The 23517-nt window shown below is 45.1% G+C and overlaps 1 protein-coding gene across 3 annotated transcripts in view; it reads right to left on the bottom strand.

Annotated features, from left to right (window-relative positions):
- Positions 1-23517, bottom strand: part of Camk1d (calcium/calmodulin dependent protein kinase ID) — a 417381-nt gene that overhangs the window by 25609 nt on the left and 368255 nt on the right. For all 3 annotated transcript variants that reach the window (XM_041630683.1, XM_041630682.1, XM_041630684.1), the window contains exon 6: positions 19095-19170. In XM_041630683.1, coding sequence (XP_041486617.1) covers positions 19095-19170 — 76 coding nt within the window. The remainder of the gene's footprint in view (positions 1-19094; positions 19171-23517) is intronic.

The following is a 23517-nucleotide window of genomic DNA, read 5'->3' as shown; positions in this document are numbered from 1 at the left end:
ATGTTGGTTTGTCTTGGAAAAAACCTACATGTTAGATATGTGAGCTTTTTGTTTGTTAACAGCTGAGTATGTTTTGCTTTATGGTTTGGCTTTCTTCTCAAGGGGGAAAAAAACGTTAAAAATTTTCAAGAAGGATTTCTTCTCGTTCCAATTTCTTAATGTATATTCCAATTTCTTTTCATCTTAGCTTTTTTTCCTCTGTCCTCTTTTTACACAGAGGACTGTTCACGCAGGTGTTCTGAGGACCAGAGAGAAGGGAATAAATCTGTCTTGGGGCCTGAGTGAAAATTAAGAGAGAGATGGCTGAGGACAAGGCTCGGTAAGCACAGAGCTTGCCATGTAAACCTGATGGCCTGAGTTCAAATCCCCGGAACACACAGAAAAGCTGGACGAGCAGCCTGCCTGCCTCAATCCCAGTACTCCTGTGGGGAAAAGTCAGAGGCGGTGCTGCTGTCACTCCTCCCAAATGTCACCCATCAGCCCTTTCCGAGATGCTCTGCTTATCCCTGGACGCTGACGTCTAGACTGTGAATGAAGATGGACAACATTGTAGGCTTCAGTGGGGTGGCAGTGGATGAGGACCACAGCAGGGCTGCTGAAGGTGTGGAGTGGGGGGAATGAAAGGTAGGGGGTCTACTGCCCTGGGCCTCTCTAATTTGGCTCTTGGGTTAAGATCTTGGGAAGGAAGGTTATTTCTCTTCTGCCGGAGACAGATTCTATTAGGCTCTTGCCCCAATCCTGACAACCCATGTCTCTCTCCCCTCATCTCCCTATGTCTAGGGTGTTTCCAGCCCAGTAGCAATCAAGTCCAGGGTCACACGGATCACAGGACTCATGTGGTCTTCTCACACCACCCCTGAATACAGTCCTTGTACCGTCTCCATTTGAAAGCAAACCAATGAACAGTATACAAGGTCAGCAGTCAGGCCTAACCCCTCTGACTCCAGGCCTGTGTTCTGTACTCTTGGGCTCAATCGGTAGAGGAGAAGAGTTGAGACAGGAACCCCCCACTTCAGCCTTTGAACTCTGTGTAGGTCTGTTGGCCTGTACCTACCCAACACCTTCACCTGGAAGAATAACTCCAGAATGTGACTCTACCTTTTCAGTCCATCTCATTCATTCTGGGCTGTGTTCACCAAGATGCTTCAGGCCAGTTCACCACATACGGAACACTTACTATATCTGGGCCAATGTAATGTTGTGTTTATCTGAGCTCCTCGTTGCTCGGCTCTCCCACACCCTTGGAAACTAGCTGGTAGATTAAGGTCTGACCTCTCTCTGGCAGCTACTCGATAACATGCAATTGCTGCAGTGGACTGGAATCTATCATGCCACATCCTCTCTGGGCACAGTTCTGACTGTCCACATGCACCTAGGGCAGGACCTCATCTTTGCTTCTGGTTGTCAGGGTCTGCGCCAGAACCTGCCTGGAGGGTATTGTAGAGAGAGGCCCAGGCCCAGGCACATGCATGGAGGAAGGGGCTGCCTTGTTGACTGCTGAGCCCCTGTGGCTGGGCTCAGAAGCAGAGACAAAGGCTCAGGAGTACTCACCAGTGCCGTATCCTAGAAGAACTAGGGAGATCTCAAGATATCAACCAACCCGATTCTTTCTGTACACCCCACTTACAGGAGGCAGTGGAACAGCAATACTCCAAGCTGTTGAGATGTTCTAGAACATCTAATGCACATGCCGACCACTGAGGGCAAACAGTCTGCCTTTGTAGAGAGAATAAGGAATGGTTTGGGTTTTCCCAGTGGAGCTCCTGACCACGGATCCACACTGTTAAGGTGGTTTTCCACAGAGAAGGATGTTGATGTAAATGGATGTGAAAATCAGCAATGAGAGGCCAGCTGTGGGTGATCTGGCAGGGTGAAGTTTTTCTTGGAAACTGAAAGGCTGTAACAGCATAAAAGCTCCTGTCAAGACGCCCATGAGTTTAATGTGGTCATTACCCTACTTTAAGTTATGTTTGTTGGCCTGTTTACCTTTGATCACAGATCTAAATAGCTGTAAAAGAGAATGTTTGCTACAGAGATGCCCAAGTCACAACCAGTAGCTAATTCTTTTTTATGTTTTCCAGAAGAAAAGGGAAGGGTTTTATTCCCAAGCATCTAAAGATTTACAAACAAGGGTATTTTGTTTTCAAAAGGGAGAGGGCAACACTGGTGGCCCGAGGAGAAGTCCATAGGCCAGAGGGTAGGACCAGGCCACTCTGGGTCCCTACCTGCCTTCCACTGAACCCACTCTGCCTGCACCAGAGAGAAGGATTTGAGAGACTCCCCACCGCGCTCTCACTTAATACTGGAGGGGGATGGACACAGACAGACAGAGACACACACAGAAAATAAAGCTAAATAAAAATAAAACCATGTGGCCCAGTCTTGGGCCTGTGCTGGCCCAAGGACCAGCCAAGTGACCTAGCTACCCATGAAGGCTGCCCATGCTGGTGGCTAGCCTCAGAATGGTAAGGGTGGGGGCCAGGCTTGTTATCCTACCCCTGCCTCACTCCACCTCCTCAACATAAGGGATAAGGAGAGAGGGTGCCATGCCCAGGCAGAGAAGATGACATCTATTGCAATTTAACCCTGCAGCATTGTGTGATAGGATGAAGATGAGTCAATAGGATCGTTAAGAGCCACAGAGTCACCTGAGCCTACAGTTGTGCCATCGGCCCCAGTAGCTAATTCTCTCTCCTTTTGTTTCCAGGGTCCACTGTGTTCTGGCCTACCACTTGTATCCCTTAGGTCATATACTTTAGGGTCTCTGTTGTTCCATATGCCTTTTGATACCAAAGATAGCTATTAAGAGGACAGGAAGAAGTGGGGGGGGGGGGGGTCAGAAGCGGTGGGGGAACAAATACCAGCATGCCTGATAGCAGGGAGTGACTTAAAATTTGTAATGTACTTTACACTCTGTGGTGAGAACACTATGCAAGAGCTTCTCTCTTAATATTTAAGGGAATAATACAGTTTTGTTGACTGTTGCTTTGGGTATAACACAAGCGTCTCCCTGTTGTGATTTAAATTTGAAATGCTCCTCAGAGTCTCATATGTTTGAGCAGATGGTTCCTCGCTGGTGGTATCACTTTGGAAAGTTCTGGCACCTTTATGGGGTAGAGTTTCACTGAGAGAAGTGGTCCACTGGGGGTGAGCCTTGAAGTTTTATAGCCTAGTCCTGTTTCCTCTATGTTTTCTGCTTCCTGACTGCACTCACTCCCCTGCCACCAATATCATCTCTAAATTGTAAGCCCAAATAAACCCCTTTTTTCTTCCGATTGCTTCTTGTCAGCTACTTGGCCATTGCTACGAGAACAATGATTACTCTATTTCCCCAAAGGCTGACGGCTCGAAGGCTCGTTCCTAAGATGGCGGCTCGACCGACAGGTGGGTGGATCATTAGGGAATTAACTTCATCATCAGGCGCATTGATTGAGGAGTTCACTGAATGGGTAACCAGGAGGTGGTTGGAGGAAGTAGGTCACTGGGGGAAACCTTCAGGGTACATCCTGTCCCCAACCTTGTCCTTATTTCTACTTCTGCTCCCCATTTCCTGACTGCTTCCAAAAGGCTGCTTGGCCTCCACAGCATGCATACGTGTGGACAGGGTCACGGAACTCAAAAGGGTACTTGAATTATGAGCAGGGAGGCTGAGGGCTGGGCAAGAAGAATAGTAAGTGGGGTTTGTCTCTCTGAATGTGCCAGCAAGTCCTCAACATGAGTGAAAATGATCCCTCTTCATTGAAGCATTCTGCATTTGCTGGGAGCATTAGCTGACCTCCTTTTCTTGCCTTCTGACCATAGTGAGCACAGGCTGTGGCCATTGCTGTCCCCCGGCTCCCTCTCCGTACCACTTCTACCTTTCCTCAGCACAGGCTTCTTTGGGGTCAGGAGACAGTGGATTATTGGTCAGGCAGTGCTCTGGCCATCACCAAATGCTCACTGAGTACCAACTACTCCCAGGCATGGAACAAGGTGGCCAAAACACCTACTGATACAGAATTACAGCTATAGCTGGGGACAGGGAAACAGATGGCCAACATTAAACTCATCTTAAAGAGAAAGCATAAAAGCTAGACAGCAAACATTCATTTAGAGATGGCTTAGAGAGGCTTCATTTCAGCCTTAGCCTAGAATATTCTTTTCTCTACCCCATTCTCTGTGCCAGGAATGACTTGCTAGGTTATAAAGCCCTAGGTGTGTGACCATGGTTAGGGATGTCTTTCCTGTCCCCAGCTCCCAATACCATGCAAAGCATTGCATATCTCTCTGGTGCTCTCCCAGCTTCCCAGGCTCCTCTGTTATAGCTGGTGTGCTGGTTTGTGTCTATGACTCATCACCTCTGTGTTAGACTCCATGCTCCCCAAAGGTGGCGATCAGATCACATTTGCTTGTGCCATCCTGGATAGCCTGGCACAACCTGAGCGAAAGCTTGCACAGCCGGAGCGAAAGTGTGCCGGATGAATGGGTCCCTAACGCTTTCACCTTTCACAGACTACCTTCTTACTCTGCTCAGGCCTCTCTACACATTAACCATCAAGAGCCAGCTCAAATCTCATCTCTTTTTTGAGTTTTCTCAAGAAATTTTTGAAAGATTATGTCTTATTGTCATGGTTTTAATGTTTCAAATTTTCCTGGAGGATAGATTCTATGTCTTCAATGATATTTCTATAGGGTTTGGAGAAAGAGTCCTACTGTGGCCTCGAACTCATGATGCTCCTGCCTCATTCTCAGGGCTGTGATTATAGCTGTGTGCCAGTGTGACTGGCTCTTTGGTGTCCTTTGTTAACACTCAACATGACTTAATGAGCAGTTCCTGATTGTTCTTTGGTAAACCGAAAATGCTTTATTTGAAGCAGTTATGCTTGCATGTACATGTGCAGGTATACAACCTGTGCATGTTGTAACAGCACATATTTTAATAGACATAAGAAATCAGTTGCACTAAGGTTATATGTCAGTGGTAAAATACTTGCATATAGCATGAAGGAATCCTTGGATTTGGCCTTAGCACCCTAACCCTAAATAGGGTTGAATGTTTTAAAATGAATATTTACTTCAAAAAGACAATCTCAACCATGTTTTTCTCAAGTACAGTAAATTTTCACTTTTATTTCATTTTTTTTTGCAGTAAAACATCCTAATGGCCAATAAATGACATTCTCCAAGACAACTGGAACGAATGGGGAACTTTCAACAAATATCACCTGAGCTCCAATTTGTCTAGTGCCTGACAAAATCCTCCGTGCATCAATTTCCCTCTCTGTAGTCCTTTCAGAAACTGTCTCACTGATTACATAACTCACAGGTGGCAGGTACTGCTCCCAGCTTGAGGCCATGAATCAAAAACTTAAAGCTTGAAGTAGATGTCACAGCCAGAATTTTATCCTGGGGTCCAGAACTCATTACTTCTCTCTAGGGCACTGGGAACCTGAGTTCTAGAGAGAAGACAGTCTCAAGGCCCCAGCTAGTGACAGATCTGGGCATGTGTCTGAGGATTTCGCCTAGAAGAACAAAGGCCATTTTGATTCAGTTCTACAGAGAGATACGAAGCAATGGTATTGTGCAAAATGCTCATATAGCAATAAATAAGATATAGCAGAGTCTTGGTCTCTAGATTCCCCCAGTCCATTCTCACTTCAATGCAACAAACAGAACATTTAGTTTCCTATAATAGGTAAACTAATCCTGGTGAGTATGTCTTGCGGAAGTTAGAAACAATAGCCATCATCCATTGAGCAGTTACTAATGCCAAACATTACATTTACAAATGCCAGGCATTGAGTTACACATTGGAAATGTTTTCACTGCATATGATGAAAGTAACCGAAGGAAGGAAGGGTCCATTTTGGCTCCTGGTCTGAGATACAGGCCATTATGGTGGGGAAGGCATGGCAATGGGAATGCCAGGAGGATGGTTATATTGTATCTACAGTCAGGAAGCACAGAGATGATTGCTTACCCATTCTCAACTTTCAAATCATCGTTCAAACCCCAGAGAATGACAAGAGGACGTTTATCAATGAACTCTCATCAGGAGCCCGTTGCCCGAGTCTCAGCACTTAGTTTGATTATGTAAGTCTTCCCTACTTTCTCCCACCCACTCTTTTCTCAGTCTACAGGGAGGAAGATATGAGGGATGCACATGCTCAAACAAATGCTTACAGAATTGGGCTGCGTATTGTCATGATCCAAGCCTCACTGACCTTCTAGTCTAAAACCAGATAATGTGTTCAACCCCGTTTTGCTCACTGATGGGCACTGGGAAAAAGGTATAAAAGATTTATTTGCTTTAAAAGGCTTTGTTTTATTTCTTTTGAAAGTCAGTCATACCCAGAGTGAGATGAATAAATATTCCTTATGACGTGCCCCACACCTATTCAATAAAGCTTGTTGAATTTCTGCCAAGGGTTATACAAGACAGAAAGACGATCGGTGGTCCCTGTGTACCAGCAGGACTCAGAGTCCAAAGGATGCTCAGATGTGGTTGATGCTGTTACAGCTTGTCAGAGGCACACTGAGCCTGACCTGGCCTTATATGGCTTATCTAGTTTGCTGATACATGAGGGGTTGTAGTTTCAGTCATTTTTAAATAATGTTTTTTACTCTTTCTTTGAGATCTTCATGCATGCACACAATATATTCTGATTATATCTATACCTGGATGACCCCACAGCCCATCTCTTTACCCCCTCCATGTCCTCTTTTATTTCTAAAAGAAAATAAACCACAAGGTTCAATTAGAGCTGCTCATATGCGCATCGCTATGGGGCTACCCAGTGGCACATGGGCAACCTGTCAGTGACCACAATGCCATGGAAAGATGACTCCCCCTCTCCCAGCTGCCGTGAACTGCTGACAGCTCTTCAGCTAGCAGTGGGCCTTGGAAACCTCTCCCATGTCATGCTGGAATTTCGACTGGCTTAGTCTTGTACAGGTAACCACAGCTGTTATGAGTTCAAAAGTCTAACATCCATACAGTGTCCAAAGACAGCATTCCACAATGTCCTTCCTCTATCTCTTACATTCTTTCTGCCCTGTTGGCTCAGATTCTGAGACTCCCACTGTCGCATGGATCCATAGCTATAAACCTCAGGTCACATGGTGAGATAAACTGCTTATCTCATGACCAGAGAGCTAATGGAAGAAGAGGAGACTGGGTTCCCACGCACCCATCTCAAGGGCAGGATCTAGTGACTTCCCACCAGATTCCAAACACTGAAAGGTCCCACCTCTTTCCAGTAGCACCTCCCTGGAACCAAGCAGTAAGCACTTGCACCTAAGCGGTAGCACCATACCATATAATCACTTCAAAGGCAAAGCTGGACTTGGCCCTCACAGAACAGCATGAAGCTTTCCTTGGAAAATAATTTCCTTCTCCTCTGAGCCTTCCTACTCTGGTTAGACCAAAGCAGCAAGGTCTGGGCTGCCATTCAGTTGTTGGTGTTGTATTTTATGTAAAACATTCAAAGTAAGTTTCAGCCCCTCAGAAACACATTTACACACATTTAGAAGGTTCACTGTATATATCATACTGCTCCCCAATACACTGTCTAGAAGGCATCCCAGAACTTCTGCCTCATCCCATCAGAGCCCACAAGGTCTTGTAAAAGGGAAACATCCTTTGTGTTGCTTTGCAGCTCTTCACAGGAGCATTGTACAGAACCTGGATGATCTGACGTGATTATATTGGAATTTAGATCAATAGAGCAGAGGTTCATTTTTCTACAATCCTGCTTGCCCACAGACAGGCTGATAATGCCCGTAGCCACCTCCCTCAATCTGTCTCGAAGAAAGGCAGATGAAGACCGTGAATCATTGGCTTTATAACTACAGCCACATGGATACACCATCTTGAGGAAGTTGGGAAAATTAGCAAAAAGGCCTAGAGACTCCTCGAGACAGGCCAAACACAACTCATGTTAGTTGTGAAACAGGCATAACACAGACAAAGAGGAGTGAGGAGAGCTCCCCACGGCCAGGGACACTGGGTTAGGGGATGTGGTGCAACTTTTGGCAGTGAAAATAGTTCTCACAAGAAATATGTTTTAGATCTAAGCACCTAGGTGTGCAGACAGACATCCAGTGTGGAGGTGATTGATTTCCAGTGTCAACCAAGGATGCAGCAGCCTGCAAGGAATTCCAAACTAGAGGTGAGCATCCAGATGGGCTGGGCTCTTCCTGGGACTCTGGCTTCCTTTCTCCTTCTCTCTCCTTCCCTCTACTCTCCTTTCTTTCCCAAGTGTTTCCTGCTCTCTCCCTGCCCGCAGTCTCCCTTCCTTCTAGTTCTGATGATAGGCAGACAGGCATCTATGCAGATCCACAACCTTACCTTGAGGATGTGTGGAGTTCTGCATCCCATAGCCCATGGGCTCTCGCTGTTCATCCCACTATGTCTTGCTGCCACTCCCGAGCTGTCACGAAGCATTTTGTGGCTAACTAGAACACTAGTCTCTTACCGCATGGCTGGGAGACAGGAATCTAGGAAAAGCCTCATGCACAATGCGTCATTTGGAGTTGTGGTATACGCTCCCACATCCCCCTCACCAGCATTTTGCGGATGTGGCAGTGTGAGCTGAGGTCTCTCCCCCTCCACTCTCTACCATACTCTCAGTCACAAACACCACTTAGCACTTGCCATCCTGTCATCTCAGAGCAGAATGACATTTTCTTCTCTGTGTACTTGCTTAATCACGTCTCGGTAAATGCACCGCCTCTTTTCTGCTTCTATGCAACCCCAGAAATAAATGTTTCAAAATGCAACAGAGACTGCTTTTGATTCTTGAGTGTTTAGTATTGTGCTAAAGGAATTAAAAATCCTGATCACCAATTTAAAAAAAGGTCAAATTTCACTTTGTTTTATATATTTGTGCATGCATGGTACAGTTTTGTGTGGGTTCATGTGTGAAGGAAGGTGTGCATGCAGGCGTGTGTGTGTGTGTGTATTTTCTGGGGACCTAATTCATGTCTCTATCTTCCCCCAGCCCACTGCATATATTCCTCCTATCATCTTCAGGCTTTGGATCTCTATAGTTGGAAGCTAGTTCAATTATTTCAAACTGTGTTTCTAAAATTATGTTCCTAATTGAATGATACATCTTTTCTCAAACCCAGGAGGGTCTCTCCCTTTTAGCAAGGAGAAGATTGAATGGAGTAAAGCTGAGAAAGGACCTCAGTTTATAGCTTAAGCTGGCCTCCAGCTTGTAATCCTCCTACCTCAGCCTCCCAAGTACTGGACAAATGGGCATACGCTACTCTACCAGATCCTTAGGAAACTGAATCTTGAGGGGAAATCCATCAATCTATGTGGTATTCTTAGGGGTCCTATTTAAAGACAGAGCCTAGACTGTGACAGATTTCTATCTAATTTCTAGTGCCAGGTGGTTGTTGCCTGTCCTGTAAAACAGCCTCAGGCCTTTCCTAGCTCAGTCCCAGGATCTACAACAGCACCGGCCTCCTACCTCCTGACATCAAGCAAGACTAGATAGCAATTTATGGGTTTGCTGTCTGTTGCTTCCAGCAGGCAGCAAGGGCCTCCAAGGCCAGGGCAGGAATAGAGCCATCTCTGCACCCCATCATATTGCCTGGCATGTTTTAGGCTCAATAAATGTTAGTAAAATGAATACCCGTCAATCCTCTGCCCTCCGTTCCAGGCTAAATATGCCAAAGCATTTAGCTGCTGCATACGTGACAGTTTCTAGATGATGATAAGGGAGTAGAGGAAGTAAAATGTGCTTCCATCTGGCCCACAGCTGTGGATTTAGGTTCCGAACTGACAGGTGCCAGCTATTCTCTTCCACTTTCTCTGTCCATGGTACGCTCCCTAGAGGAAGGTCACAGACAACCACAGAGACTACTCTGCCTGACATCAGTGACAGGGAGTTGTGACCATTGCCATCTAACACATACAGCTTCAGAACCTCAAATGCACGGCTATGGCATGCTCTCCTTAGTGCTTTGCATACCCTGCACCCCCTGGTTGAAGTCAGAATATTTTGAGAGATAAGACTAAAACGACTGGTATAGACTAGTGTTCCCTACCCTGAGCAGAGGAGAAGGCTTCAGATGTTCACAAAGACCACTCAGGACTTGCAGCAGAGACTGAACCTCCTAGGACTCTCAAACCACTCTCAAGCATTTAACATTCACAGGATGTATTCCTTATAAAGGATGGAGAGGAGCCAGGGAGCCTTTATGCCAGTCCTTGGAAAGCAAGATGCTACTAATGAATCAAGCCAAGGCAAACTCAGGAATTAGCACAACCAAGTGTTGCCATGATTAACCGAAAGGGCCCATGCCAAAATGACAGGAGGAGATGGCAGGTTTGGCCGTTAGAGCAAGAGAAAGGAGGGCACGAAAGAACTGGCCAGCTTAGGCTACTCTGACCTGATAAGAACAAGAGCTATGTACAATCGTGTTTCTCTAGACTCAGAAGGGCAACCTGGAGACCCACGGGTTTATAGACACAGCCAAGGCTATGCGTCTCCACTGTCCTGAACTCGTCTACATAGAAAGCTCTTGGTTTTAGGTTGTTTCTTGTGCATCATTTCCTGGGGAGGGCGAGTGCTAGCTTCTTGCCATGCTCATCCTATGACCTAAGGGAGGGTGGGGTCTCACTGTGATTTGGTAAATGGACACACATTTCTTTAAAGTCCATTCTGAGCCCGTTAACTATGATTTCATGCACATGGATACTGAGTCTCTGGTGCTTTTCCTTGGAGATATAATTCTCTTTCTTCCCTCCTCTTTGTTTTTCTCTGTCCTCCCCCTGTCTCATTCCCTTCCTTCCTTCTTTTGTCCTGGGGACCAAACCCAAATCCTCACACAAACTAGACAAGTGCTCTAACAGCGAGTGAGCCTCAACCCTTTTTACTTTACTCTTCATACAGGTTAAGTTACTCAGTCTGGCCTTGAACTTACTTTGCAGTCCCAGCAGGCCTTGACCTTGCCATCCTCCTGCTCCAGTCTCCCCAGGAGTTGGAATTATAGGCCTGCACCACTAATTTACAGCCTAATTTAATTTCTACACTTCTATTTTTTGTTGATTTTTATTGAGCTCTACATTTTTCTCTCCTCCCCTTCCTGCCACTCCCCTCCCCCTTCAACCCTCCCCCAAGGTTCCCATGTTCCCAATTTACTCAGGAGATCTTGTCTTTTTCTTCTTCCTATATAGATTAGATCTATGTATGTCTCTTAGGGTCCTCATTGTTGTCTAGGGTCTCTGGGACTGTGATTTGTGGGCTGGGTTTTTTTTTTTTTTTTTTTTTTTGCTTTATGTTTAAAAACCACTTAGGAGTGAGTACATGTGATAACGGTCTTTCTGAGTCTGGGTTACCTCACTCAAAATGATGTTTTCTAGCTCCATATATTTGCCTGCAAAATTCAAGATGTTGTTATTTTTTCTGCTGTGTAGTATTCCATTGTGTAAATGTACCACATTTTCCTTATCCATCTTCAGTCAAGGGGCATTTAGATTGTTTCCAGGTTCTTGCTATGACAAACGTTACTTCTATGAACATAGTTGAGCACATGTCCTTGCGGCACAATTGAACATCCTTTGGATATATACCCAAAAGTGGTATTACTGGGTCTTGAGGTAGGTTGTTTCCTAATTTTCTGAGAAATCGCTACACTGATATCCAGAGGGGCTGTACCAATTACATTCCACCAGCAATGCAGGAGTATTCCCTTTACTTCACAACCTCTCCAGCATAAGTTGTCATCCGTATTTTTGATCTTGGCCATTCTTACAGGTGTAAGATGGAATCTCAGAGTTGTTTTGATTTGCATTTCTCTGATGACTAAGGATGTTGAATATTTCCTTAAGTGTCTTTCAGCCATTTTAGATTCCTCTGTTGAGAGTTCTCTGTTTAGGTCTGTACTACATTTTTTTTATTGGATTATTTGTTTTTTGATGACCAATTTCTTGAGTTCTTTGTATATTTTGGAGATCAGACCTCTGTCTGATGTGGGGTTAGTGAAGATCTTTTCCCATTCTGTAGGTTGTCATTTTGTCTTGTTGACCGTGTCCTTTGCTTTACAGAAGCTTTTTAGTTTCAGGAGGTCCCATTTATTAATTGTTTCTCTCAGGGTCTGTGCTACTGGGGTTATATTTAGGAAGTGATCTCCTGTGCCAATGCATTCAAGTGTACTTCCCCCTTTTTCTTCTATAAGGTTCAGTGTGTCTGGCTTTAGGTTGAGGTCTTTGACTCATTTGGAGTTGAGTTTTGTGCATGGTGATAGATATGGATCTATTTTCATTCTTCTACATGTTGATATCCAGTTATGCCAGCACCATTTGTTAAATATGTTTTTTTCCAATTGATATTTTTTGCTTCTTTGTCAAAAATTAGGTGTTCAAAGTTGTGTGGATTGATATCCCGGTCTTCTATTTGGTTCCATTGGCCCTCTTGTCTGTTTTTAAGCCAATACCAGGCTGTTTTCAGTACTGTAGCTCTGTAGTAGAGTTTGAAGTCAGGGATTGTGATGCCTCCAGAAGTTCTTTTATTGTACAGGATTATTTTGGCTATCCTGGGTTTTTTTATTTTTCCATATGAAATTGAGTACCATTCTTTTGAGGTCTGTGAAGAATTTTGCTGGGATTTTAATGGGCATTGCATTGAATTTGTAGATTGCTTCTGGTTAGATTGCCATTTTTACTATGTTAATACTACCTACCCAAGAGCATGGGAGATCTTTCTGCTTCCTGGTGTCTTCTTCAATTTCTTTCATCAAAGATTTAAAGTTCTTGTCATATAGGTCTTCCACTTGTTTGGTTAGAGTTACTCCAAGATATTTTATGCTATTTGTGGCTATTGTGAAGGGTGATATTTCTCTGAATTCTTTCTCAGCCCATTTATCATCTGTGTACAGGAGGGCTACTGATTTTTTTTTTTTAGTTAATCTTGTATCCTGCTACATTACTGAAGGTGTTTATGAGTTATAGAAGTTCCTTGGTAGAATTTTTGGGGTCACTTATGTAAACTATCATATTATCAGCAAATAGTGAGAGTTTGACTTCTTCTTTTCTGATTTGTATCCCCATGATCTCCTTTTGGCGTCTTATTGCTCTAGCTAGGACCTCAAGTACTGTATTGAATAGATATGGAGAGAGTGGACAACCTTGCCTTGTTCCTGATTTCAGTTGGGATCGCTGGGTGTTTCTCTCCATTTAGTTTGATGTTGGCTGTTGGCTTGCTGTATATTGCCTTTATTATGTTTAGGTATGTTCCTTGTATCCCTGCTCTCTCCAAGACCTTTATCATGAAGGGATGTTGTATTTTGCCAAAGGCTTTTTCAGAATCTAATGAGATGATCCCGTAGTTTTCTACACTCCTATAGGCACATTCAATAGGGGGTTGAGGGTGACCTGGCAGATGTGAAGGACTCTACCATGCAAATTTCAGGGTATTACAAGATGGTCACTGCCTGCTGGTCACAGCAGCAATTATTCTTATGTTTATTAACCTTCCTGGTACCAAGAATGTGAGTCACTATTACAATACTGCAGCCTGAGCTAGGGCCCAGTGATTACACTGCAGTCTCTGCCTTGGATGCTTGGTCTCTTGTTCCTTCCCTGAAAATATGCATTCCATAAAGAGCCAACTGTCAACCGCTGGGACTACCTTGGTGAGAGTCAGTCTTTGTGTGAGGAAATGAACCTACCTGTATACAAATGAAGCATTGTTCACTCCTTTCTTAAGAGATAATTAAGTTGTATGCACACATAGTCACATCAATATTTATGTGGCCTACTTGTAATATCTGAAAAGTATGGGAGGTCAGAGAAGAAGAAAAGCCATTGCTTATGATTTCTTCTAAGCAGACAGACAGGTAGAGGTCATGGCCAAACCTAGCTGAGCCTATCTAGCTTGCTTTCATTGCTTCTGACCTACATGATTTCTTCTGTTCGGGACTGTGAATATCCTTAGGATACCAGTTTTCATCTCAGCAGGAAGCCAGTGTGTTCTCTGCAGCACGATGCACATCTGAGCCTCATTTAGAGAAACAACCATTCATCTTCTTGAAGTGAGAGTTTAGTCCATGAGATGCTTACTCCTGTCTTGAGAAGGGAAGTCTATTTCCTTGGCATTTGTACTATCTTAGCCAGGTGAGGGCCACCACACTGGACACCAGCATACACTATCTTATCTTTCTCAGCAGTTGCAGCTCTGCAGACAAAGGTGCTTCTGGTAAATCTTCAGCACTAGAGCAAGATCCCTGGCAGGATCAGGACCTCTCAAGTGTGCTTAACAGCAATGAGCAGCCTTGACAGAAAAGCGATTTCTCCTTCCACATGATGGATAACAGAGAAATGAGCAAGGAGACACAGAGAGAGGCAATTTAACAAGCACCCGCTCTGGCAAAATGAGTGATGTTTGCATGGTGTGCAGAGAGAAGACAACGTGGTGATGTGGTCTGTCTCAGCCATTTTTGTTGTAGCCTAATATCTCAGGGTGACAGGCTGATCAATTGAAAATAATAGGGCAGAGTTCCAAAAACTGGGAGAAGCTAGCTTCTCTTCCACTCTAATGGAGAAGAATTAGGGTCTTGGTTCGTTCTCCTGGGGGAAAGCTGGTCTCAGCTGCTCCATAGCTGTGTAGGGTCTACAGACAGAGGATGGATGGAAGGCTATATGTGGTGGGCCAACAAAAAAAGTTGAAGTTTCAAAAGTCTGAGATTGAAAGTCACAAGTTTTGTTTGTGTGTTATATACATGCGTACATGTTGATGTTGGCATGTGTACATCCATGTGGAGGCCAGAGGTAGACCTCAGTTATCTTCCTCAATGGCTGTCCACCTTCCCTTTTGAGCATGGGTCTCTCACTGAAGCCAGAGCTCATCTATTTGTCAGTCTGGCTAGGCAGTGAGCTCTAAGAATCCACTTGAGCGTCAGCAATCTACTTGTCTCTACCAATCCCCAGGACCTGGATTATGGGCATGCCCCCACCATGCTCAGCTTTTATAGGAGTGCTGGAGATCCAAGATTAGACCCTTAGCTTGGGTAGCAAGCACATGACTGAGTGATATCCAAAGCCCTGGGTTCTGCTTTTAATGCTGGTTTAACCTAGTGCTAATTTGTTGCCATCCCTATCAACCTAGGCCATAGGACCTTCACAGCCCTTTAAGGACCACAACACACATAGTCTTGGTTTGTATCCCTTCTCTGTTAGGATGTTCTGTCTCTCCTCCTATATGTCCTTCTTCGCCAGTCTTCTCCACAGACCTTGAGTGGTATATCCTTCCAACTCCCAAATACCCTGTCTTCGATGATTGCTTCATTCCATGGACTCCAACAGCTGGCCCAGCAGAGGAGACCAACAGTCTCCACGGTGTTACTTCCAGTGCCAATGATGAGCATTTCTATAGTGCTTTCTCTGTCTAGGAGCTGACCTGGGTGCTAGAGATATAAACATGCTAGAATAGGTGACTCTTTCAGAGTGCTAGTGAAGCCCACAGCCAGGCAAGTTAGACTCATAAGTGGGTTAAAATATTTATAATGATAAATTCAAAGGCAGCGGTTTTCTATACACAGCCATGGTACATGGAAATTATACCCAGAAAGTTTTTTAAGACACTGTCTTTTCATATAGTAGAGACTGCCTTGGAACTTTCTAAGTAGCCCAGGGTGGCCTGAACTCTCATTTCTCCTCCCTCTGCCCCCAAACCTCTGAAACCATAGGTGTATGCTACCAACATTCAGCTGGCATTGGAACACCTTATAGTATGTAACTTAAACACCCAAAGTCCATTCATTCTCTGCTTGTCTTGGCCGAGCTCTGGCCATTATCAAGAAAAAAGGAATCCTTGCCCACTGTCTTCAAATCTGATACAGTCACGAAATCAACCTGAGTGTACTTTCTGGGGAAAGCTAGTGGTACCAAGGGAAAACCATCAATATGAGTATCTCAAGTTCTTATTAAAGTAGAAGTCGAGAAATACAGTACATCCTCTTTTAAGACCAACTTGAAATACTACATTGTGTACCATAACTCTAAGTGCCTAGATACACCACTGTTCAGACACACCAAGATACACATGTCATATCTGCACCCCGGGACTCTTTGAAGCTCCACATGGCATTGCTAATTATGTTAATATATCCTAGTATGTTTTTAGCTGTGGCTCAGGGCAGATGCAGCTAAGCGCCTATTGACTGCCTTCTCCTTGTAGTTTTCTCTAGCAGCACTGTGACTTTTCTTTGGGATTTTCCTCCTTCCATCGGGCCACTTGGTTAGCTTGCCAAGCAAGATGATCCCATTTTCTTTGCCAATGGCTGGTTTAGAAAGGATACCAGAGAACTTGCTTCTGTGCGCTCTCGTTGCTGTGGGAGGACACGGCAAGAAATGGAGCCTACTATAAGCAAGAAGCAGAGGCTCACCAGGAATTTTCCTGGCCTTTGCGGTCTACAGAATTACAGGCATTGATACTGGTCCTTGTTTACTCTGCTGTGTCTTGTTAAAGCGGCTGGAGCACTAAGGCATTCTTATTTAGTTTAGTTGCTTACTGTGTGTGTGTGTGTGTGTGTGTGTGTGTGTGTGTGTATGCTGGTCATAGGTCTGTGGGTGTGTGTGTAGGGGGATGCCACACAGGTCAAAGGGGCATCAGATCCACTGGAGCTTGAGTTAGGAGCTGTTGTGAGCTGCCAATCATTGTGTGATGAAAACCAAATTTCAGTCCTTTCCAAGAGCAGCATGACTGCTGCGCCATCTCTTTCTCCAGCTACTTACCCGATAATTCTAAGAAACATTAATTAATAGTCATCCTCAACAACTGTTGATACCCTTTTCTATGTCAAGATATCAAAGAAAATATGATACCCACACTCCCACGGTGAGAACAGTCCCAGGAAAGACCCTTCCAGGCCACCGAGATCAGCTTCAACTGTTAGCAAGAAAGGTCTAGTCTTTCCTTTACTTTTTAAAGCTTCCCAGTTGAGCTGGGAGAGTCAGGACCTCTCAGGAGGATTGTAGCTAGGCTGAATAAGGACACATGGTCCTTATAACTAACTCTGTTTACCCGGGACCATAACTAATTGTATGTGTGTGATTTTGTTAGGGAACTGATTTCACAACTGTTATTAGATTCTCAAAAGGGTCTATTGCCCATTCCTCCCCTAAAGCAAGGAACTATTGCAGAAGATGCAGGATTAGTTACCTTTATATATCTGTGGCCAATGTACCTGGAAGACAAACTTAAAGGGAGGACTGGGTTATTTTTGCCCCATGGTTCATCACAGTTGGGTAGAGAGAGAGAGGGAGACAGAAATGGGGAAGGGCAAGATAGAGTTATCAAGGACATGCCCCTCCAGTGAACTATATCCCCCAGCTAAGTCCTACCTCCTAGAGCCTCCAGGAGTTCCTAAAACAGCACCACCCACTGGCAGCCTAGGGGTCTGTAGGGAACATTTTCCAGTTAAATCATGACAATGTTTGACATGCTTAGAAAATGAAGACACATGTAAGTGTAATATCTTTGACTTAGCACTCACGTATTTCCATAAATGAGAACCCTACGGGGTGTATTGCAGTGGGCCAGACTCCCCTGTAGCAATCAATGGTCTAGACCCACGGGAGCTATCACCCAAATCCACACTGGATTGCACAAAGCTGCCCAGTTGAATGTTGTTGTGGAAAGATCATTTGCTTCCTAGGTAACGAGGCAAAGCGAGCACAAGGGGAGAGGGGTGTTTGCAGGATGCTAGGCAAAAGGATGCCAGACTGCAGGAAGCTTCTCCCACCACAGTGTCTTCTAATCCTCAGCAGGGGAGGCCTGTTGAGTAGAGAACACTCCTTCTTTGGGGGGGGGGGGGATGATCAGGAGAGGAAGTTCATTTCCTAGCAATTATAGAAACTAGTCCGGCTAAATCTGCTATAAAAGCCTATCAGATAATAAATATTTGCAAATACAAGTGCAATTAAAAACAACTTTAGAGTAGACAAGAAGCAAAACAAAACCTAATGATAAGGAACAGAACAGGTGATCCTGAAATGCCTTCAAGGAGGGCGTGGGCTAGAAGACATTTCCTGGAATAAGGAGATAAGATCTCTAACAGGAAATGAGGCACTCAAACCATGTGTTTTGATTTCCATTCATTTTTTTTTCCTAATTGTGATTTCTTTTGGAGTCGTGTTAGTATTTTCGCAGTATTTTTTCATCCACCTGCTCCAAAGCCACGATGGCACACGAGAAGATTCTCTGTTATAAGTTAATAGGGAAATGGAAATGAAAATAGATTCCACCTACTAGGGATATGTATATTTTATTTTTTAGTTAATTAATTAACTAATTGTTGTTGTTGCTGTTGTTGAGACAGGGTCTCTCTATATAGCCACGAGTGTCTTGAAACTCACTGTGAAGACTACACTGGCTTCAGACTCACAGAGCTCCGCCTGCCTCTGCCTTTCAAGTGCTGAGATTAAAGGTGGCACCACCAAGCCTGGATATGCTCTTTTGGTTTTTAAAAAGGGGTAAGCATTGGTGTTGAACATGGCTGCTGGGAATGTATCTCTAAAGTGGTCTGTTGCTGCATAAACTGCTAGTGGCTTCTCAAAATTTAGACAAAGAATTATCATATGATATAAATATCAAGTCCATTTATAGACTCATACATTCCCCAAAATTGGAAGCTTTATTTTCATGGTCATAGCAGCATGCTGCACACAAGCATAAGAGTGGCGGAGACTCTCAGTTGTCCACAGAGGGGTGGTACAGACAGGTGGGTATCAGTCCTGAAAGGAAGCACATTCTGATGTGTGCTTCAACATGGGATGAACTCCGAGGACATCATAAATGAAATAAACTGATTGAAAGAGGAGCAACACCACATGATCCCACTTCTACAGGGCCCCAAGAGCAGTCAGGTTCACAAAGACACAGAGTAGGGCGGACGTTACCAGGGACTGAGTGGGGGCATAGGGAGCAGCTGTTTGTTAGGGCAGAGCCTTAATCTGGAATGAAGAAAACATTCTGGAAATACACAGTGGCGGTACTGCTGAGATGAACTGAATACTCCGGAATGATAGAAATCTGTGTTATACATATTTTGCCATGGTCAAATAAGAGGAGAGGGGAGCCATGGCCGCAAGCAATACTTACAAGATATAAGCGATCACTCCAATGGACCAGCAGTCAACAGCTTTGCTGTACGGTTTCTGGGCAAGAACTTCAGGAGCTGTGGACAGATAAAGAGGATTCACAAATCTGATGATTTGAATGCCTGAGACCAGAGACATTTACTTAGACTTCTCATTTGCTGAGTTTTCTTGTTGACTATTCAGATTTTGAGCTACCTGTGAGTCTAAAAACTGAGCAGGGGGCTAAGAAACCTGGACTATCAGTGGTAGGTCATATGCTCAGTGTGCACAAAGTCCCAAGTTCAAGTTGACCCCAACTTCCAAAGATATTTAAATAGATAATAATAAATGACTCATTGGTCATTTTCTTCTAACTAAAATACAAAGAGATATGTGTGCATAGAAATAATTGTCCAACTGATCAGTAAATAATCTCTTCTGAGAACCAGAGTCAACACTGTTGTGAGAAGGTAATATTGGATTGGGGTGTGGAGTATGAGCTGTTCCCCCAAACTGACTAAGGACAACATCTTTGGCTCCTGTGGGGTTCCGTGAGGTGCCATGGGGACAAGGCCCTTCCTGTGCCTTCGTGGAGCATACAGCACAGCCGAGAGAGCAGGGATGGCTCGGAGCTGCTCTTGTTTTCCCCAACTTTGGGGTGATTCATCTGCCAGCACTCCCACTGCTCCTCTGCAGAGTAGGGACTGCCACTTAATCTCACTTCATCCCTGAACCACTAGTTCATCAAGAGTCGTTGCTTCCGGGGGTTGGGGCTCATTTTGTACCAGCCCTGACACCCATGCTCCTGGCCTTGTGGCCACAGCTCAGGGACAGGTATCCACCTGGTGTCTGTAACCCACAGCGTCTGGTGCAGCTGGCACTCAATGCGGGTAAAGACAGCTGAGATGATCAACCTCACTGACAAGGGAAATCTCCTTGTCACCTTCAACACAGCCATGTTTGAGGTATCGTTAGCACATAAGTTCCAGAATAATGACAAAGGTAGAAAAAGTGAAAAGAGAATCATTGATAAAAGTCCTTGCTCTGCCTAGAATTATGTGTTCTCTGGGATTCAAATGGCTTACCTACCCCAACATCCTTGGGGAAACACTATTATCATGACATTCATTATCCCCAAATTGTAGGGCAAGATACAAGGGCAGTGAGGGGTTGAGCCAACTGGTCAAAGCAATCCAGCCAGAAAGTGGCCTCCTCCCCCGCTGCTGCTCGAAGGGACCTAACCTCACTAAGTGCTGCTGTCAGCTGGGGCTCGGGCCAGCAGCTGCAATGCATCCTGTTCTCATCTTCTCAACGAGAGCTGCACCTGAGCTTGGAGCACAAGGGCAGGAAGCTGAGCAGACATGGAAGATCAGGCCAGTCTGACCCTCATTCTGGAACTTTCTGTTAGACCATGCTGTTTGATTAAAGTGAGAACTTCTCCAGTCTGTACGAAAAGTCCCGAAAATCCGCCATGGGACTCTGTCCTTGCAATCTCTTGGAGATTAACATCTCCCTGAGCAAGAATAGGAAGGTGCAGGCTGGAAAGATAGCTCGGTTGGCAAAGAGCTTGTCTTCCAGAGTATGATGCCCAGCACCCACACAAAAAGTATAGAGGCACACTGTGATCCCAGGGCTTGGGAGGTAGAGGAAGAATATCTGGGGTGTGTTGGCTGCCAGCCTAGCCTACTTGGTGAGTTCTAGGCCCGTGAGAGACACTGCTTCAGATAACTCAGGGTGGACAGTGGCTGGGTAATGACAGATAAGGTTGTTCTCTGGCTTCCACACAGAGATACACAATGTGCGTATGCATGCACCCCCCACATGCATCTGCATCTACACACATACAAAATGTGCACATAACACACATATATACCCATACATTAAAAAGAATAGGAAGCTGTATAATCTTTTGTTGAGTATCTGCTCATAAGAGAGAAATACAGCTTACGGATTGGCCCAAATCTCATTTTATGTTTCAGTCCTGAATTCCATCAAATCTTTTATCAGATTTTTTTTTAACAGAAGAGAAGAAATGCATTTGCATGGCTGTCTTGTCTTTGCTATGTTTGCCATCAATGCAGTAGAAAAAAGGTTTACAGACTGGTAAATCACCTTGAGAAACAGCCTTTGGAGAGTTGGAAGCCAGGTGCATAAATGGGTCCTTTCAGACTCGCTGCTAAGAGGATGCCTCTCAGAGCCCTCTGTTATGGGACGTGACAAAGGGAGCCTCTTAGCCATAGTAACTGTCCCTTTGATTTAGGAGACTGACTCTGCTCTGAGTGGATACACTGGCCCAGATGGCGCTCAGTGACTGTGTCTGGTGAAGAGTTTGTCACTGGCAGAGGAGGCACTCAGGACCCCTGACGACCATTCTCGCTACACACAGGGTGACCCGGATGTTAGGGGCAGAGACAAGCTGCTGGCAGAGGCCCTGGACCACTTCAAGGATCCCAGGGCTCATTAGCAAGATGGCCAGCCATGCAGCCTGGTCCTACCAACCTGCCAACCCAGGTGTCAAACGGCACAGAGACACAGGGAATTAGTGCCAGACTGATGGCATGGTCTCACTGTCATTGCAGCAGGTGCCCACATGGCGACAGGAAGACACAGAGAAGGAAGCTGTCAGTATCATGACTGCTGCTTACATAGTAGACAAGCAAAGACTGTCCATGCCCTGAGGTAAGATGTTCAAAGCGAACAGAAACCACTGTCCTGCAGTCATACCTCTCCAAGGATGAACTCATTTTGTCTCTGTCCCCTTTTCTTCCATCTATTAACTGTGGGAGGGAGAAATCTTTAAAAGAACAAAACCCATTTTCAAACTCTCAGTCTCAGAAATAAGAGTGAGCTGGTACTAGGCACAAGTTTCCCTTTGGGTAGGAAAAGCCACTAACGTTCTGGGAAACTGGGAAAGGAAGGCACTGTATGGAATCCAAAGCAAGCAGCTGATTGCATGACTTGAAATGCTGAGGTTTTGTGTGTGCATGAGGACACATTCTGAAGCCAGAGGACAGCCTTGGCTCACCTTCCTCAAGAACCATACTTTTTTTTGGAGACAAGGCTTCCCACGGCCTGGAACTTAGCAAGCAGGCTAGGTGAGCAGGCCAGTGAACCCCAAGGAACCACCAGGGATTCCAGTTTCTCCAGTGCTGGTCTTACAATCTCATCATATTCAATTATAACAAACCATAGGTTCTGGGGATTAAACTCAGGTCCTGATGCTCATGAGGCAGACACTTTACCACCTGAGCCATCTCTCCAGGCCTGTGGCTTTCTCTTTCTGTTCTATTACTGATAATCAGTGGATACTGCAGCTAATGTCCTTGGCTCCATGTCAACAGAAGGGCCACGTGGTGTGGGCAGGAACCCAGCCCTAGTTCACCTGACACTGCCGCTGAGCACTGGTTCTGCAGGACATGAGGGTTGGGTGGTGCTGTGTGGCCCTCACCAAGGGCCGTTCTTTCCCTGCACCTAGTCTGGTCTAGTGTGAGTTGTGCATGCTGTCCCTTGCATTGGGTGTGACGTGCAGGTGGGGCTTGCATTCCTCCAGTGGTGCACTAGCTTAGCCTTACTGTTTGTCTAGTCTTCCTTTCTCTGTAAGTGTGATGTCAAATCAAGCCACAGATATTCTTTATTTATTAAAACAAAATGTTTATGTGGGGAAAAATGTGTGAAATTCTCAGTTTCATTTCTAGTAATTAATATGGTCACACACACACACACACACACACACACACACACACATGCACACAACCTCTTTAGCAGGTTGATATGGAGATCAAATCCTAGGACCTTCCAAAGCCAGTGGAGAGATTTTCTCAAGTTCTACCCTTCTCTTCTGCTGAGTCCACCTGATGGTTTGGGATCATCCCTTCCCATTTTCTGCATTCCTTTCAGCTGCATAGTAGCAGAGAGAGAACACCGGGGGAGTTGACTGCACATTCTGGTCTTTTCCGAGACCAGCTTTCACGGTGAGAACCAGCCAAATGCCTTATTATTGCCCCATCGGTCTCATGCCACTTGGCAAAACTCTCCTGTAATTCTTTAAAAAAATAAAAGAAATTCACAGCTTCCAGTTGACAACCCTGAAGGTGATGAATGAGTTTCTAGGCCAATGTGGTGCAGGACAGAGTCTGGGGACTGAGGAAACAGCACCCTGTGAGCCAGGCTGCCAGGGTTTCACGTGTCTGGAGATGCCAGGGAACTTTCCCATAGGTACAAGCTATTTTCTTCTAATAGCATGCAGCAGAGTTTACATGTGGTGGGAAATTCATGCAATGATGTCCCGATAACCCCAACACTCTTAAAAGAGGGAGGCCTTCAATCTAATTCATATAAGTGGACCTGGGGGCAAGGGACTAGGGCTTGTGGCACTAGGCAGAATGGGTAGGGGCCTGTCCTCCTGGCACAGCCTTGATAGACAGATAGCCCAGAGGAGACAGCTG

Source organism: Microtus oregoni, unplaced genomic scaffold (assembly GCF_018167655.1).
Source record: "Microtus oregoni isolate MIOR12 unplaced genomic scaffold, Mior012 000035F_ref0000213, whole genome shotgun sequence".
Taxonomy (NCBI): Eukaryota; Metazoa; Chordata; class Mammalia; order Rodentia; family Cricetidae; genus Microtus; species Microtus oregoni.
Note: the sequence above shows the minus strand (reverse complement) of the source record. Positions and strands in the feature narration are given on the sequence as shown.